This window comes from Centruroides sculpturatus, unplaced genomic scaffold (genome assembly GCF_000671375.1).
Source record: "Centruroides sculpturatus isolate CEXI.00-Female unplaced genomic scaffold, Cexi_2.0 scaffold94, whole genome shotgun sequence".
NCBI classification, from domain to species: domain Eukaryota; kingdom Metazoa; phylum Arthropoda; class Arachnida; order Scorpiones; family Buthidae; genus Centruroides; species Centruroides sculpturatus.
The window spans coordinates 469,947-487,549 of NW_019384400.1; the positions used below are offsets into that span (position 1 = coordinate 469,947).

Here is a 17,603-nt window from a genome sequence, read left to right on the forward strand (position 1 = left end):
TCCTTTATGAAGGCATAGAGCCTTTACTACATGAAAATGAAAATTAATGAATACACTGTGTACAGTAATTTACCTGATAAGACAGACCTCAGAAAAATACTTTGTGAGGCATAAAGCTGTCTATGATGAAAATTAATTATCTAAGGGTATTTTTGCCCTGCCAGGGTGTGGCCGAGTTATCCGGAGTGCCGGGTTATCGAGTGCCGAGTTTAAGGAAAGACAGACAGGTCTACAATTATTTTCAAATTGTAACCCAATAAAAGTAAATTTTAATTAATTTGTAATATATTATTTAAAGTTGATAAGATAGAATGAAGTTAAATAAATTTTTAAACATTAATAATTTAATTTCTAATTATTCTACTGGCGTTAAGATAATTAACAAAGATGGATGACATAATTATCCTACTGAATTCGGGAAATTATTTTCTTCATATATATATTTTTTTTCTTTCTACGTCGTAATTTCATTTTGTATTATCGATTTCGTCGGGAAAATCGCTTCACTAATCTCTTAGAAAATTGATATTATATTTAATATTAAAAATAAAATTTTTTTTTCTTTAATAAAACTCACATGGAATTAGCTTTTTGTAGCTGTTTTTTAATTCGTTGCCTGGTTTAAGTGCATGGCGAACACTATGGGATTCACCTTTAGTAGAAACCTGTAAAATAAAATAATATTATAAATATTTTAAATTAAATACCATTAAATTTATGTAAAACAAAGGTACTAAATAAAGATCAAACTAGTTTCTACGTCATTAAAATAATACCGTTATTTTTAAAATTTAAATTTTTAATCGACCAATCGGATCGATTTCAATTCTAGAAATTTATTATTCTAGAAGTATCATTTATATTACGAATATAATTAATTTATTGTTTTAAATTTCTATCATTTTTACTAAAGGATTAATTGATTTATTATATATTCTAACGTATTATTTTAAAATTAATTGATACCAGACATTTACCCACGTGGTTTATGTCAGTTATTATATAATTAGTAAAGGAAGGTTTAAATCAAAAATGATGCAATGTTCCTCAGTTTAACTTCTTAATTAACCGAAGAAATTAATTGAGATATCCTTGTAGAATATTCGAAATTATTATTATTATTAATTATTATAACATAAATTTAAATTAATCTACGCTTTCTAATGAAAGGTAAATTGAATTTCGTGTAGAATAAACGCTACAAGAAAAGCTGGAGAAGTTGTTGATGGACTTTTCCAAACATTATTTATTTATTTTTCATCCCTAATAATTGCTACCATCCTTTGTAAGTCTTCGGATTAGTTCGGGAGATATTAAGAGAGTGGGCATATCTCCGGAACCAATGGTTAGATTTTCCTGAAAATTACAAGAAATATTCCCCACTAATACACAAACAACCCTGAAAAATTTCATAAATTTTGGACAAAAGGAACAAGATTTATTATGCTTTAAAGTGAGTGAACACACCTCCACACACATTAAAAAATCCAACTTTCTTCAATGTTCCGAGTCCAAAAATATAAGAATCTTAGAGGGGATCATTTTTTTAAAACTGATCGCCATACTTTCCTTCTGTTGTAGAAAGTAATTAAAGTCCTTTTTTTCTAAATTTGGCAAGGTGTTCTGTATATTTTTGTGGATTTCCTTTAAAATAATATTGATACAACCGGACTGGAATTGAGATAAATCATTTGATAGTGTACTTGTTAACCGCGTATTTCGCTCGAATAAATTTAATTAAAGTGCCTCCCTTTTTTTTTGAAGTTGATTTTTATCAGTAAAGAGTATGGATTTATATCCCGTTATCTAGTATAAAAGGGTTGAATAAAAATTACTTTCCTTGTTGTCTCACTTGACTTTTGTTTTATCTTTAGTGCTCGACTTTATCTATAACTCTATTTCTATAAACTAGTTTCGCTCAAATTGGCTCTAGATAAATTAGAAAGCAGAAGATAGACTGTAAATACAGTAACGTTTCCTCGAAAGAAAAACTGATTTTAATCATGAATAACTAATAGAAAATTTTAAGATAAATTTAATTATATAAACTAACTACAAAGACAGTGCATAAAGTGAAATTATATACCACAGTTACCCCAAATAGTAGATCGAGATCTCCCAGGGGACTGACTGTTTTTCTTGATAATCGTATTCTACTGATTAATTAAGAAACTTTTCCATTTAGATACGTATATAAATATGTATATAGATAAAATGTGTGTAGATTAATAGATATTTTAATGTGTATATAATATTTAATATCCATTGGAGATATGACGCGTGAACCTTCTATCTCTCCACCCCTTCAACCTTTAATCACCAAAATTTTATGGTATCAATGCCAATTATAAACAAACCTCCATACAAAATTTCAGAAATTTACGACAAAGGGGCACGGGAGTTATTAAGCTTCAAAGATGGTGCCATTTTTGCATTTCTTCGGCATTTCAAGGTGTCCCTCGAGTTCAAAAAATGTAAAAATCTCGAATGATCTATGGCCAAACTTTACCTTTATTATATACTGTATAACATTTGTTTTTATTTCTTTTCAATTTATACGTTAACACACACTTATCAAATTATATACAGCTAGGATCAAATCCTATTTATCCATTCTAAACATCTGTCGTGTATTATTAATATACATCAGTTTATTATATAAAATATATGCTTACTCTTGCAACGTTTACATGCAGAATTTATATCATAAATCATTTATTTTTAAAAGAAATTCTTTACTGTTTACTTCTGCCAAGAGGAAAAAAAAATTATTTTTGAAATGTTTATAAATTATCGATTCGATTTTCCAGAGTATTTTTTTTTTCTTGTTTCTGGACATAAGAAAATTCAATAATTCTAGAAGCCATTTTAAGTTACTTTATTTTATTATAGGCCTGTGCAGTAATACTATTGCAGTGTAACTAACAATAGTATCTGCAAGTACTGCAACTTTAAAATAAGAATTGTATATGACAGATGTATCTTATCTGCTTTACATGATTAAAATTAGGCCAGAGACTGTTCAGTTTACATCTTTCAATCTGAAATCGTGGAGAAAATAAGCACAAGTATTAATTAAACTTCAAAACTTTGTCCACCAGTAAACAAAGGGTTAAAAGAGCGTTTAGTTATTAGACTGGAACGATCCGAACTAATAAGCGAACGCTCTTTTAATATCTACGATCTAAAACTTAATTCATTATTAAAACGTGCAAACCATAACTTGGATTGGAGTAGTCGGAACTAATAAATGAACGCATTTATAATATATTAAGTCGTTCCTTAATGACGTAACTGGAAGTTGAAACGGGATACTACGGGATTATATTCCCTTCATTTCATTAGCAAACAGCGAATAAATAATCCGTAAAATATTTAAAAACTAGATTTATGGTATGATTTATCAAACTTGTTATCTCCGCAAACGTATTATTTATTGCCCGACGTCATATTTCGTTAGGCGCCATCTTTATTAGTAATAAAAATCGGCGAAGTAAAAAAAAACGGATTCAAAGTAATATTCATTTCTAACTCCTCCAAATCAATTCAATTAATGGCTTAAATAATAATAAATTAAATAATATAATAAATAAATAATTTTTATAATAAAATTAACAAACTCCTTCATCCAGAAAGTTCAACAGACTTAGTTCCGCGAAATGGCGTCCAGGTGGCGTCTCGACAAATTGCCTTTGGCAGACGATTGTTTAACATCGAACGGAAAAGGTAATTCATATTTTTTTTTTTTAATATAATATTCTTTTTCTGTTTTATTATTAAATAAAATTAAAATTAATTGTGAATGTTAAAGTTCATTAAAATTTATAACGCGATTTTATAATTCTTCTTTAAATGACATCATCATCATTAAAGCGCCATCACGATTTAAACTTAGTTTTGATTTAAAAAAAAATCCGATTTATCATTTATAAAAAAAAAAACTTTATAACTGTTACTTTTATTTACATATAATAATACTTTAAAAATAATAAAACGTAATAATATATTATTAATAACTATTAAAACGTTACCAAAAAATAAAACGATCACGTTTCGGGATTATTGTTTTAAAAAATTCAACGATCAACGCTTGTAATTTTCTTTAAAAAAGTTATAAATAGATGGCAGCGAAGATAATAAATAAGTTTATATGCGCTAGTAGCGTAAAATGATGGTGATTTATGCGAATTAAATGTAAGACGAAACGGGGACGAGAGCGGCGATGCAGAAAAACCCTCTTTCGGCTTCATTTACATAAGTTTTGTTGTCCCTAAAGCTCATCCTTCATCGATGATCCTTGCGTATTTTAAATGAAATCGATATCGTCATATTTTCAAGATAAATTACAGCTTGGCATTCTTATTTTTTTAAATATTTCAGTAATCGTTTCGGCGACGGTTTCAAATGATTTTAATCTATATTCGAAACGAAATAACAGTTTGAGACAAAGCGCTGTCAATTTTCCAGATGTCGATCGGACTCGTCCTTCTATTCCTTGTCACAGTCCAGCAACTTCACTCCTCCGCCGCTCCTGGTAACCATAGTAACCTCCTCTTGTCGTCCTCGATGAAGGAAACGGCACAGACACTATCCATTCGCTTCGAAGAGACAATGAACAGGATAATAATACATCTTCAATGCTCTAACGAATTATACATTTTGCATTTTTTTTAATATTTTTAACTAGAATTACACAAAAATCTCTTGCATTTCTCATTATAAATCTCCATCGCAACCGTTATATAAACAAACAGGTTTAATATTTACGATTTTAAGTGATCGAAAATCGAATATATTTATCATTTTTCGTACAATAAATCGATTATACGCTGTGCCATCCCGTAGAAATTACACAGTCAATCGTTGTTAAATACGTTTATTTTCGACTAAAATCGATGAAATTTAAAGAAGTTTTTTTTATATATAATCACTTTTCTTTCATAAATTTATCTATAAATATTTATTTTATTAAATTAAATCTTATTTTAAAAGGTAAATTTATCTTTCCATTAAGAGAGATCAAAGGAGAAACATGATTTACAGGGGTTAAAATTAAAAAAAAACATCTTCATCTCTTCTAAGCTTATTTTAATAAACAATCGTGTCATATATTATCTAAAATATATTTTTATAATTTTAATAGCTTATTTATTTATTTCTTAAGGAAAGTTATTAATTTATAAAATATCATTTAAAATATTTTATAAATTAATTTATTAATAGTTAAAGTATCTCTGTAGAAGGATAAAGATGAGGAGGATGAAGATGAGAGGAAGGAGGAGGAGAAGGAGGAAGAANCCGCAAACGTATTATTTATTGCCCGACGTCATATTTCGTTAGGCGCCATCTTTATTAGTAATAAAAATCGGCGAAGTAAAAAAAAACGGATTCAAAGTAATATTCATTTCTAACTCCTCCAAATCAATTCAATTAATGGCTTAAATAATAATAAATTAAATAATATAATAAATAAATAATTTTTATAATAAAATTAACAAACTCCTTCATCCAGAAAGTTCAACAGACTTAGTTCCGCGAAATGGCGTCCAGGTGGCGTCTCGACAAATTGCCTTTGGCAGACGATTGTTTAACATCGAACGGAAAAGGTAATTCATATTTTTTTTTTTTAATATAATATTCTTTTTCTGTTTTATTATTAAATAAAATTAAAATTAATTGTGAATGTTAAAGTTCATTAAAATTTATAACGCGATTTTATAATTCTTCTTTAAATGACATCATCATCATTAAAGCGCCATCACGATTTAAACTTAGTTTTGATTTAAAAAAAAATCCGATTTATCATTTATAAAAAAAAAAACTTTATAACTGTTACTTTTATTTACATATAATAATACTTTAAAAATAATAAAACGTAATAATATATTATTAATAACTATTAAAACGTTACCAAAAAATAAAACGATCACGTTTCGGGATTATTGTTTTAAAAAATTCAACGATCAACGCTTGTAATTTTCTTTAAAAAAGTTATAAATAGATGGCAGCGAAGATAATAAATAAGTTTATATGCGCTAGTAGCGTAAAATGATGGTGATTTATGCGAATTAAATGTAAGACGAAACGGGGACGAGAGCGGCGATGCAGAAAAACCCTCTTTCGGCTTCATTTACATAAGTTTTGTTGTCCCTAAAGCTCATCCTTCATCGATGATCCTTGCGTATTTTAAATGAAATCGATATCGTCATATTTTCAAGATAAATTACAGCTTGGCATTCTTATTTTTTTAAATATTTCAGTAATCGTTTCGGCGACGGTTTCAAATGATTTTAATCTATATTCGAAACGAAATAACAGTTTGAGACAAAGCGCTGTCAATTTTCCAGATGTCGATCGGACTCGTCCTTCTATTCCTTGTCACAGTCCAGCAACTTCACTCCTCCGCCGCTCCTGGTAACCATAGTAACCTCCTCTTGTCGTCCTCGATGAAGGAAACGGCACAGACACTATCCATTCGCTTCGAAGAGACAATGAACAGGATAATAATACATCTTCAATGCTCTAACGAATTATACATTTTGCATTTTTTTTAATATTTTTAACTAGAATTACACAAAAATATCTTGCATTTCTCATTATAAATCTCCATCGCAACTGTTATATAAACAAACAGGTTTAATATTTACGATTTTAAGTGATCGAAAATCGAATATATTTATCATTTTTCGTACAATAAATCGATTATACGCTGTGCCATCCCGTAGAAATTACACAGTCAATCGTTGTTAAATACGTTTATTTTCGACTAAAATCGATGAAATTTAAAGAAGTTTTTTTTATATATAATCACTTTTCTTTCATAAATTTATCTATAAATATTTATTTTATTAAATTAAATCTTATTTTAAATGGTAAATTTATCTTTCCATTAAGAGAGATCAAAGGAGAAACATGATTTACAGGGGTTAAAATTAAAAAAAAACATCTTCATCTCTTCTAAGCTTATTTTAATAAACAATCGTGTCATATATTATCTAAAATATATTTTTATAATTTTAATAGCTTATTTATTTATTTCTTAAGGAAAGTTATTAATTTATAAAATATCATTTAAAATATTTTATAAATTAATTTATTAATAGTTAAAGTATCTCTGTAGAAGGATAAAGATGAGGAGGATGAAGATGAGAGGAAGGAGGAGGAGAATTACAATATGTGAAAAATATATAAAAATTAACATAAATTTAAACAAAAGCCACTCTTACCAAATGAGAATTACCTAAAGGATAATTCATTAACCACTTCACGATTAGATGTATAATTATTGTAAATTATAAGAGGCCCTTCTTCTCCACTAAATAATAATAATAAATTTACAAAAATAATACTTTCAACTGAAGCTTTTTATCGCTAGGCCCTAAGCCCTAGCTTGTTTAGATTACGTGTAAATCCCTTCTCCATCCTCTTACAAGTCAATTTAGAGCAAAACTTCGCAAGAAAATAATCCAAATTACCACATTTTCTTTTAATCAAAACAATATCGATCGTAGAAAATATTTTTTAAAAAAATATATAACATTTTTCAATCGAAAGGGATGGATATATTTTCTAAGAAAAGAACCTTTTTACTTTTATTATCCCATCGATATGTGGTAAATATACATATAAAACTATTCGAGATGACGTCCTCTCCTATTGAAATTTGAATATTAAAATATTCCAAATCTTTGTACAGGAGGGATCTTTAGATTCAATTGGTGACACATCCCTTATCCCATTTTTTTTTAAATATTATTTTTAATGTATAAACTGACATATTTAAGGAAATTTGAATGGTGATACGCATCACTTTACACGGATATTTTCACTCCTTCTTCAAGGAATATTTCAAATATCGATTCTAATATTACCTGTCATGCATTGTTGAGTAGTTTTTCTTCATATCATTGCATCTAACTCTAAAACTTTTATAGAAATCTGCATAAAAGGATGCCATTAAATACCGAAATTGTCAAAGTTTATAAATGTTCGAGACGAAGTTTTCAAGGAAAAAAAAAAATTATTTTTGAAATGTTTATAAATTATCGATTCGATTTTCCAGAGTATTTTTTTTTTCTTGTTTCTGGACATAAGAAAATTCAATAATTCTAGAAGCCATTTTAAGTTACTTTATTTTATTATAGGCCTGTGCAGTAATACTATTGCAGTGTAACTAACAATAGTATCTGCAAGTACTGCAACTTTAAAATAAGAATTGTATATGACAGATGTATCTTATCTGCTTTACATGATTAAAATTAGGCCAGAGACTGTTCAGTTTACATCTTTCAATCTGAAATCGTGGAGAAAATAAGCACAAGTATTAATTAAACTTCAAAACTTTGTCCACCAGTAAACAAAGGGTTAAAAGAGCGTTTAGTTATTAGACTGGAACGATCCGAACTAATAAGCGAACGCTCTTTTAATATCTACGATCTAAAACTTAATTCATTATTAAAACGTGCAAACCATAACTTGGATTGGAGTAGTCGGAACTAATAAATGAACGCATTTATAATATATTAAGTCGTTCCTTAATGACGTAACTGGAAGTTGAAACGGGATACTACGGGATTATATTCCCTTCATTTCATTAGCAAACAGCGAATAAATAATCCGTAAAATATTTAAAAACTAGATTTATGGTATGATTTATCAAACTTGTTATCTCCGCAAACGTATTATTTATTGCCCGACGTCATATTTCGTTAGGCGCCATCTTTATTAGTAATAAAAATCGGCGAAGTAAAAAAAAACGGATTCAAAGTAATATTCATTTCTAACTCCTCCAAATCAATTCAATTAATGGCTTAAATAATAATAAATTAAATAATATAATAAATAAATAATTTTTANACAACAATAATGTAGAGACGACACAATGCCAGAGAGGGTTCGAGAACAAACGATGACTCTATTTCTTCATTCCATGTTTTTGTTGTCTGGGAAACATAGATCGTTCATCATTACATAGGGATATGTTGCTGAAGTTTCTAGAGTCGCAGAATTTGAAGGAAGAAAATGATGTCAGTTTATTTTTAATCAAATGCAGAATCTACATGTTAAAACTTATTTATTATTTTTAAAATTTATATTACCTATATTCAATGAGTTTAATGTCTTCTTCCAATCTGAAAAGTCTTTAATATCTAGAGTCGCAGAATTTGAAGGAAGAAAATGATGTCAGTTTATTTTTAATCAAATGCAGAATCTACATGTTAAAACTTGTTTATTATTTTTAAAATTTATTTACATATATTTCGATACGGAAATGACTTTATTGTCCTACAAGAACACCTATATTGTAAAAAAAAGACCACTTTCAATGGCTGTCTCGACATCACCACCCTCCACATGACATGTCCTTTGTGGAGATTGCATTCAACAATGAAGAGAAACCCACGCTGGTTGTGAGAGAATGAGAGTGAATTGCGGTTTTTTTAGATGAATAAAAAGGTCAAGGTACATCGATTTTTTTTATTATACCCTTCATTAAATACTTGTTTGAATAACTTCTAAACTATATCCACTATACGTTACTCCATTTACAAATTATCGACTCTCCTATCTTTCTTCCTCGTCCGAAAAAAAAGAAACACATCATTAAAGATTTTTACACAAAAAATACAATAAAAATCGGCCAATTTCTTACCGTTTTATCGCTTAAAAAAAACATAAAATCGAGCCTAATTGTATACGTCGACACCTCTATGTAAGGAAAAAAATTCCCTGATATAACAATGTAACTAATTATAGAAGAGGACGGTTCAAAGTGTGATAGAATATTCTATAAGTTTATATTATTGGAATGTTCGTGTGTTAAAAAAAAAAAACCTTCACACGCGATAAATGCATTTTGCTCTTGTTAGACAATGTTTTTCCTTGTAATTTTTCTCCCTTTTTCAATGGTGCTTACGTTCGTTTATCGATTTTTAAATTGGAGTTTTACTGTTTAGATTGTATTGTTAAATGTAGTGTTGTTATCGAGTAATTAATTTTGTATTTACGTGCAGAGTATTGCGTATGTTTGCCAACGTAGGTAGGCGCTAGTAAATAAGTTAGTTACTTGAATATACGACATAAATGAGTTATAAACAGTAATTAATTTGATAAATAAGCATACGTGTATGTATATAAGTAAGCTTTAAAAGAAGAAATGTGTTAATAAATGGAGTAGTAAACAAGTGTTTTTGTTGGTAAGAGATTATGTTAATAAATAGGTAAAGAAGTATGTTTATAAACAATGTGTTAATAAATAATATAATAAATATAAAATTTAATAAATTTATTAAGTTTTAAATTAAATTAAAGAATTTTTTAAATATATTTTTAAATATTTGATTTGTAAATAATGAGTTCAACCAGCCGAAATAATGGATGATCCCTATTTGTACTACTTCATTCTCTCTTCACCTTGTTATAGAAAATAAAAAAAATCTATCCTTACGTAAGTCAACGGAAATCAATTTTACTACCTTTTTACTTTAATAAAAGAAAAGAACGAGTGCCATTTCATATATGAAATCTCATTATAGAAACAATGCTTGCCTGAGAAAACATTGCCATTAGAAACAATAAGCGAATTCTCTACAAAACTTCCAGAAAATAAAACAATTTTTCCACTCGCAATGCTTCAAATTTTCTTAATTTCATTCGAACTTTTTTTAAAACTTTCTCCACTTCCATTTATTAAATGAACAACTCGAGTTAACGTACGGACGGATAAAGCGCTAACAGTAACCATTTCCTACTTAAAAAAACGATAATATTAAACACTTAAAATGTATCCCAATTTATTAAGTTGGAAAGTTGTAAATTGTTTTGAAACGGAGAGGAAACAAGCTCGAGGAAACACGACATAAACGAGTGACAAGGTCATGGGAGAAGACCCATGTGGTAACCCATTCCCGTTATAACCGCTTGTTTGTTGATATAAAAAGGTATATAACACGACCTCGTTTACTCGACAGCAACAAGTGTTGAACTTCAAATTTCAATTAAAAAAAATGAACAATTTAAAGATATTAATCCATTGGTACACATAATTTGCAAGGAGGTAAGAGTTGCCTCCTTGTAAATTATGAAGAATGGGGAATGTCTATTAATTAAACTTACCTGGAATTCCGTTTTTAAGAGTATGTCATATTTTCTTAAATTTTCAACGTGTTTAGGGAATTTATGCAATTCTATGGGCTTCTGTGGTATGAGGTTCGTGGCTTTGTCACCGTCGGACACGTTGAGTAAGCCGCTGTTCAGTAAAGAGAGTTGTAACTTGCTTATGCACGGATCTCTCTGCTGTTTGCTACGGAATAGAGACCTGCTAGAATCGTTCTTGGCCTTGTTGGTCTTCCCCATTTTCGTCTTGATCTGCTCCAGAATGTCGGTTCGGTATACGAGATGTATAGCGAAGAGTGGAGGTGGCGAGTAAAAATAGCAAAAATTCTTCTCTCGTCGGCTTGTCTGCGATGGGATGGAGGCGAGGGGAGGCGAGAGACCGGACAGAAGGAGACGACAGCACGAGATTTGTTGTGTACCAAGCGTCCCGGACGTGGCCACATCTCGAATAGAACCAACCTTATCGATACGGACGAGAGGTGAGGGCGCTCGACCACACCGAGCTGACGTCGCCTTGGTGAAGGAGCAACGACGTCAGCCATTGGTCATAATCTCCGCACGTGGATTTGGGAAATTGGAGGACGTTCGGCCCACCTCGTGAGCTTTTCTTTCCCCCTCTTCTTCTCCTCGACTCGTTCGTGTAAACATTTTACCGTTTCTTTTTTTTCTTATTAAATGTTATCAATTATTTAGAATAATGAATGATTTGGGAACGACAAACCCTTCTCCTATCGTCGTTTATTTTGTTTATTAAAAATTTTATGTGTTGTTAATCGAAATTTATTATTTATCTGAATTGGAGTAAATTTTCTGCGGTTCTAGCTATTTCTCTCTCTCTAAAAAAACATAAACAAGCGAATTTCTATCAAAAATTTGCCTTCCTAACTCATCCTAAAGTGTACATTTACTCAATAAAAAATAATGTAAATAATCGGTAATTTTAAGAGCAGATTCTTGAATTACTCGTAAAAATAAGTAATTTTTGCGTAATTTATTACAGCGCTTAATAAATATAACGCCGTAAAATAACAAATTAGAATTACTCTTTGATTTATCTTTTTAATAAGTGTAATAATAAAGTGGAGTCGGTTCTCTCACATATAATCCTGTGCGAAGGTACTTCAAATGTTTCTGGAGTGCCTTTGATGTGTACATAAGATCGAAACTTAATATAGAGATAAAAGTGCAGCAAAAGAATTCGACAAATTCGATAATTAAATCGATTTTTTTTTTCAATTTTTATACTTTAAAATACAACATTGTAAATCGAATAAACCGGCGAAACAATAGGAGTAATCGATTTTAATCGATTGCAAAGAAATCGATAAATTTACCCGGACGAAATCGATTAGTTTTCTTTTATAACCGATTTGAATCGATTATTTTTTTGTTTATAATCGATTATTTTTTTTGTAATCGATTATTTTTTTTGTAATCGATTATTTTTTGTAATCGATTAGAAGAAATTTCCTTTAATTTTTCTCATTTTATCGGTAGGAAGAGATTTTTTTAAAATAGATTTAATCGATATAAATGATAAATCTCCGTTCGAAATTAGAAGAACGTTTAAAAATAGATCAGTTGATTAATTTTTATGCAAATTTTTAATTTCGAAATATTTAAAACGAAATTAAAGGCAGTTGATAAATAGGAGAAGTTTATCGATCAAGTTAATTAAAGTTTGTTTTTGATTTTATTTTGTTTTCGTTTCCTTGAATTCTTGAAAAGATTTTTTAAATTAATTTCTTCTTCACTTCGTCTTTCTACAAATGAAACATTGTAGTTCAGTTACAGCAAGGTTAATATCGATTTTGCTCCTCGTTTCTCTAATTGCTTTGCATCTTCAACGAACAGTTAACCCGCAATTTGTAAAAAAAAAAGCAATTACACATTATCTAGGACAAGTTTCACGCCGAATTAATACTTTCGGTAAGAAAATTCAATGCTTTATCATAGAAAAATATATAAATATAGATGCGTACAGATAAAAGATTGGCTCGTCGTAAATCGAAGCCTAATTTCCCATAGACTCAGTGTTATAAATTGAGGTTTTAAACCGTATAACAACGAAGAAAATAGGTTTAAATATAGCATTTTATATCGTCACAATAGAAAATTTACACGAAATAAAAAAATGAAGGTCGAAAGCTAACGGTCGTAAAGCGGGGGTATACTGTATGTTCTTAAAACCGCATCTATTTAAAAATTATCTTTCATAAATCTAAAAAATAGAAGTATTTACATTGTTTTCCGTATAAAACATACATTAGAGTAGTTCTAAAGACGATAGAGTTCCATTTTGTTTTCATATTTTCAATGTTTAGAATAATTTATACGATGGTCATCTCCGGTTGAGAGATTTATGTCTGTGTAGTTGTGAAATTAGAGTTTCTGCTGAAACTTTTTCTAATGATTTTCAAATTTGTAGCACGTCAGTCGTTAGATCATGCCTCCCAGTAACGATGCTCAAGCAATTGGAGAGACTTATGGATTTTCAAACTAATATTCTCCATCCAAAATGCCAAAATATCTATTAAGGTTCTCAACATTTAGATCGCGATCTACCAGTTGAAATCTATAGTATGAGAAAAATTCTTTTTCTTACCTTCTAGAAACGCATAAAGTATAACTTAAATGGATGTAAATTTTCATTATGGGATAGATTTTCCTCATAGATCCGTCTATATTGTAGAAAAAAAATCCATTTTCCATACTGTAATATGGGAACAGCCTATGGAAATTTATAAGAAGGTAAAATCCCTCTTACACTACGAGAAAAATGAATTTTCTGATAATATAAATGCTAATAATGAATGAATTTTCTATACCCGAAAAATAGGATCCAATTAAGAAAGCGTTAGAATTCGTTTTATTCGATTTTCTCCCCATTAAAAATTAAAAATCAATTTTATGATCCTATCAGAGTTAAAGTAATAACACAACATTTAATCAAGCATAGGAAATTTTTCTAAACAGCGAATTAATATCGAGTTGCCTTCTCATTTATAACCCTCAGTAATTATACTCTTTTAATAAACAGAGCCATTTTTCACGTGTTTACTATCTACCCCCCCTCCCTTTTTTTTAGATATATTCTTCTGTCGGTGTATTGATCACACGTGTGACGAGGGGAGGAGGGAATGGCGTCATTAATCAGCTCGAATGCTTCGCGTGCCGAATAAATATATTAGCTAAATCCTCATTATTTTGTGCTTTTGTTGAACGAGGTCAGAGAAAATGCCCTTGAAAATCCTCTTTGTTGCTAGCTAAATAAATGTTGCAGTTAGGCATTAATGCTCTTAATAAGGAGAGATTGCTTGTTGATACTCGCTTAGCCTCTAAAATCCACCATTTATTTTATTCGAAATATAATTATTTTCAGATTTATTACAGTATATTATACTGCAAAATAGTAAAAATTGCATAATTTACTGTATAAACTATACCCTGATATTAATTATAAAATTATCTTTTAATATATTAAGTGTGCATTAATATTTAGAATAATATTCATAGTATTTTAATCCTTAAAACATTGAAGTATGTTATACTCCATTATATACAGTATTTACAATAGTATTTACATAACATCCAATACAGTATAATACATTTTAATATTACTAGTATAGAAGATTTTCAGCATTTATACATAAACTATACCTCTATCTACAATATAAATTATACCACAATGTCTAAAATTAAACTACACTTTCATTGTTTACAGCAGTATAATATTTACAACTTAGTTTATACTATAAACACTGGAAGTGTACTTTCATTGTAGACATTGTGGCATAATTTATATTGTAGATAGAGGTACACTTTATCGTGTTTAAACTTTGTACTGTATACTTTCAGTGTTTACAGTACAAAGTGAGTTTAATGTTTACAGCTTCGTATTCAGCATCTACAGTATAGTACAGTGTATACTCGAGTCATTTCATATTTTAGTACAGTACGTTAATACTGTAAAAATTCAATATACAGTAAAGTTTTTATTATTATTATTATTATTATTATTATTATTATTATTGATAGAATGGATATATTTCTGTAAAATTTAAGATTAAATATCGTATATAAATGGCTGTATTTTACTGTCCAAAATGTAAAAAATTGCTTTATCCACCCGTAAAATTAGTCTATTATGAGCTATTTTACAGGGAAGACATACCGTAAATAAGAAAAAAAGGTACCAAAATTGATGTTTTGGACGTAGCAATATTTAATAATTGGGAATTGGAGGCAACAGAAGCAATCTTTTGCCATCATTTTTAGATAGGAAAAAAAAAGATTAAATTTAGTATTCGGAATCATCTGGACCAATCCGAGATGCTGTTGCCATGGTGACGAATCGGACGCATCGGTGGATGAAGCTGGCGATTTGCTTCATTCGGATTAGTAAGACGTCACCCATAACCTATCGATTTATTAAATGCGACTAAGGAGATTCTCCAAATCAGAAGTGTTTTAAAGTTAAGCACCTCCTTAACCGGTGGCTCGCGTTCTCTAAGAGTCATCGTTCTCCTATAACATAACACCTTTCTCTATATCAAAACCTTAAAAAAAAAGGTTGAAGAACACCACGTACTTATGCGGGATACCGTTTCGTAACCGTTAGTTCGCGAACGTAAATTGCTTTTTCGCTTTTTAAGATGATGTTTGTAACAAAATAAAGTTTGAGACGTCACTATATTAAAATAACAGAGTATAGATTCCAACCGGTAGCTCGCAAACTACTAATCGGAAAATAATATTTTACATTTTTAGTAGTCCACAGAAAAATGAGGTAATATTTTATTATATAATAATGTAAAGTAAGATTTTCCAACGGGTATTTCGCGAGCCACCCTTAGAAAAATATTTGCGATATAAAATTATTTTTTAAAGGTTTATTCTTAAATTCTTAAATAAAAAACAAATGTTTTTTTAAGAAGTAGTTCGCGAACTACTTATTTTTTAAAGGAACATCAAAAAAGTTCTTTCTATAAAAATTTATTTTTCAATTTATAAAAGTTATTATGTAATTTTTAATTATTTTATTTATTATAAACAAAATCCCCCACAAAATAGAAATTTTTATCAAATTAATAAACTTCTCAACAAGTAGCTCGCGAAATAATAATAGGATAACAATACATGAAATTTCGTAAGAGTGTAGGACTTCTCTCATCCAACAGGTAGGTTGCGAACTACTGGTTGAGGAATTAAATTTTGTATTATTATTTAGTAGTTTTATTTAATATGTTATTATAAAAATTGCATAAATTTTGTAATTTTATCTCTGAAAGGGATGATAAAGCAGTAAGAAGTGTAAGCGGATGATGATGAAACAGGATGATGAAAGCCTGACAAATAAAGAAGATCAATGATTAATGATGAAAATATTAGTGAATTGTTGATAACGATTGCTGATTATTTATTACAAATATTATTAGATAATAAAAATAATAAAATAATAAACATAAATCCAAAATTTTGTAATATTTTGGAATTTCTAAAGTAAAGAAGTCTTAATTAAAAATTAAATTAAACTTAAATTTTACGAATTTTTATTCATTAAATTGACAAAATTCGTTCACAAATTGCTCTTACTTACATTTTTATAAATTTAAATAAATAAAATTTTAAAGTTTTGTATTTATTTATTGATTGATAATTCGTCCATTCGCGTGTCTGTCCGCGAAATTACTAAAAAAAACTTATGAAATTCTTCGGAAGAAAAAGTTAAATTAATGAGATTTTTTAAAGATGATTTTGTAATATTAAGAAACTTTAAAAAAATAATAATAATACTAATATAAATTTGTTGGATTTTAAAAATTTTTCACGATTTTCCTTTGGTAAAAATGTAATATTTTTCGAATTTTTGATAATTTTTAAACATGCTGAACTATATTTTAGAAATTTTTAAAATGCAGATTAAAAAGATTTTCGAATATCTTTTTGAATACTTTTTGAATTTATTGGAAAAATGCAAAATTTTTACAAAAATTATCTCTTATGTGTTTTTTTCTTCTTTTAGAAAATTTTAAAAATTAATTTTTCCAAAAATTTGCATTTTTAGCAAATAATATTAAACATTAAAATGTAATAAAATATTACGGAAAAAATCGTTAAAAAATTTAAAACTCACAGAAAATTTTTAAAAAATATTATAGAAAATTACAAAAATTACATAAAAATTACTAAACAATTACAGAAAAAATACAAAACAATACATGAAAATTACAAAAAATACAGAAAATTACAGGGAAAATTACATGAGAAATTACAAAATAATTACAGAAAAATTACAGGAAAATACAGGAGAAATTACAAAATAATTACAGGAAAATTACAGGAAAATACAGGAGAAATTACAAAATAGTTACAGAAAAATTACAGGAAAAATACAGGAGAAATTACAAAATAATTACAGAAAAATTACAGGAAAATACAGGAGAAATTACAAAATAATTACAGAAAAATTACAGGAAAAAAATACA

General features: G+C 28.5%; 1 protein-coding gene across 4 annotated transcripts in view; it reads right to left on the bottom strand.

The window, feature by feature from the left end:
* LOC111618623 (receptor-type tyrosine-protein phosphatase mu-like) overlaps positions 1 to 11,588 on the bottom strand; it is a 36,430-nt gene extending 24,842 nt beyond the window's left edge. For all 4 annotated transcript variants that reach the window (XR_002755600.1, XR_002755599.1, XM_023360177.1 and 1 more), the window contains exons 1-2: positions 11,116 to 11,588; positions 578 to 665 (exon numbers count right to left, since the gene is read on the bottom strand). Coding sequence is in view for 2 of the 4 variants with exons in the window: in XM_023360177.1 (XP_023215945.1) it covers positions 578 to 665; positions 11,116 to 11,355 (328 nt within the window). In the remaining 2 variants the exon portion in view is untranslated. The remainder of the gene's footprint in view (positions 1 to 577; positions 666 to 11,115) is intronic.
* Between the last annotated feature and the right edge of the window lie 6,015 nt (positions 11,589 to 17,603).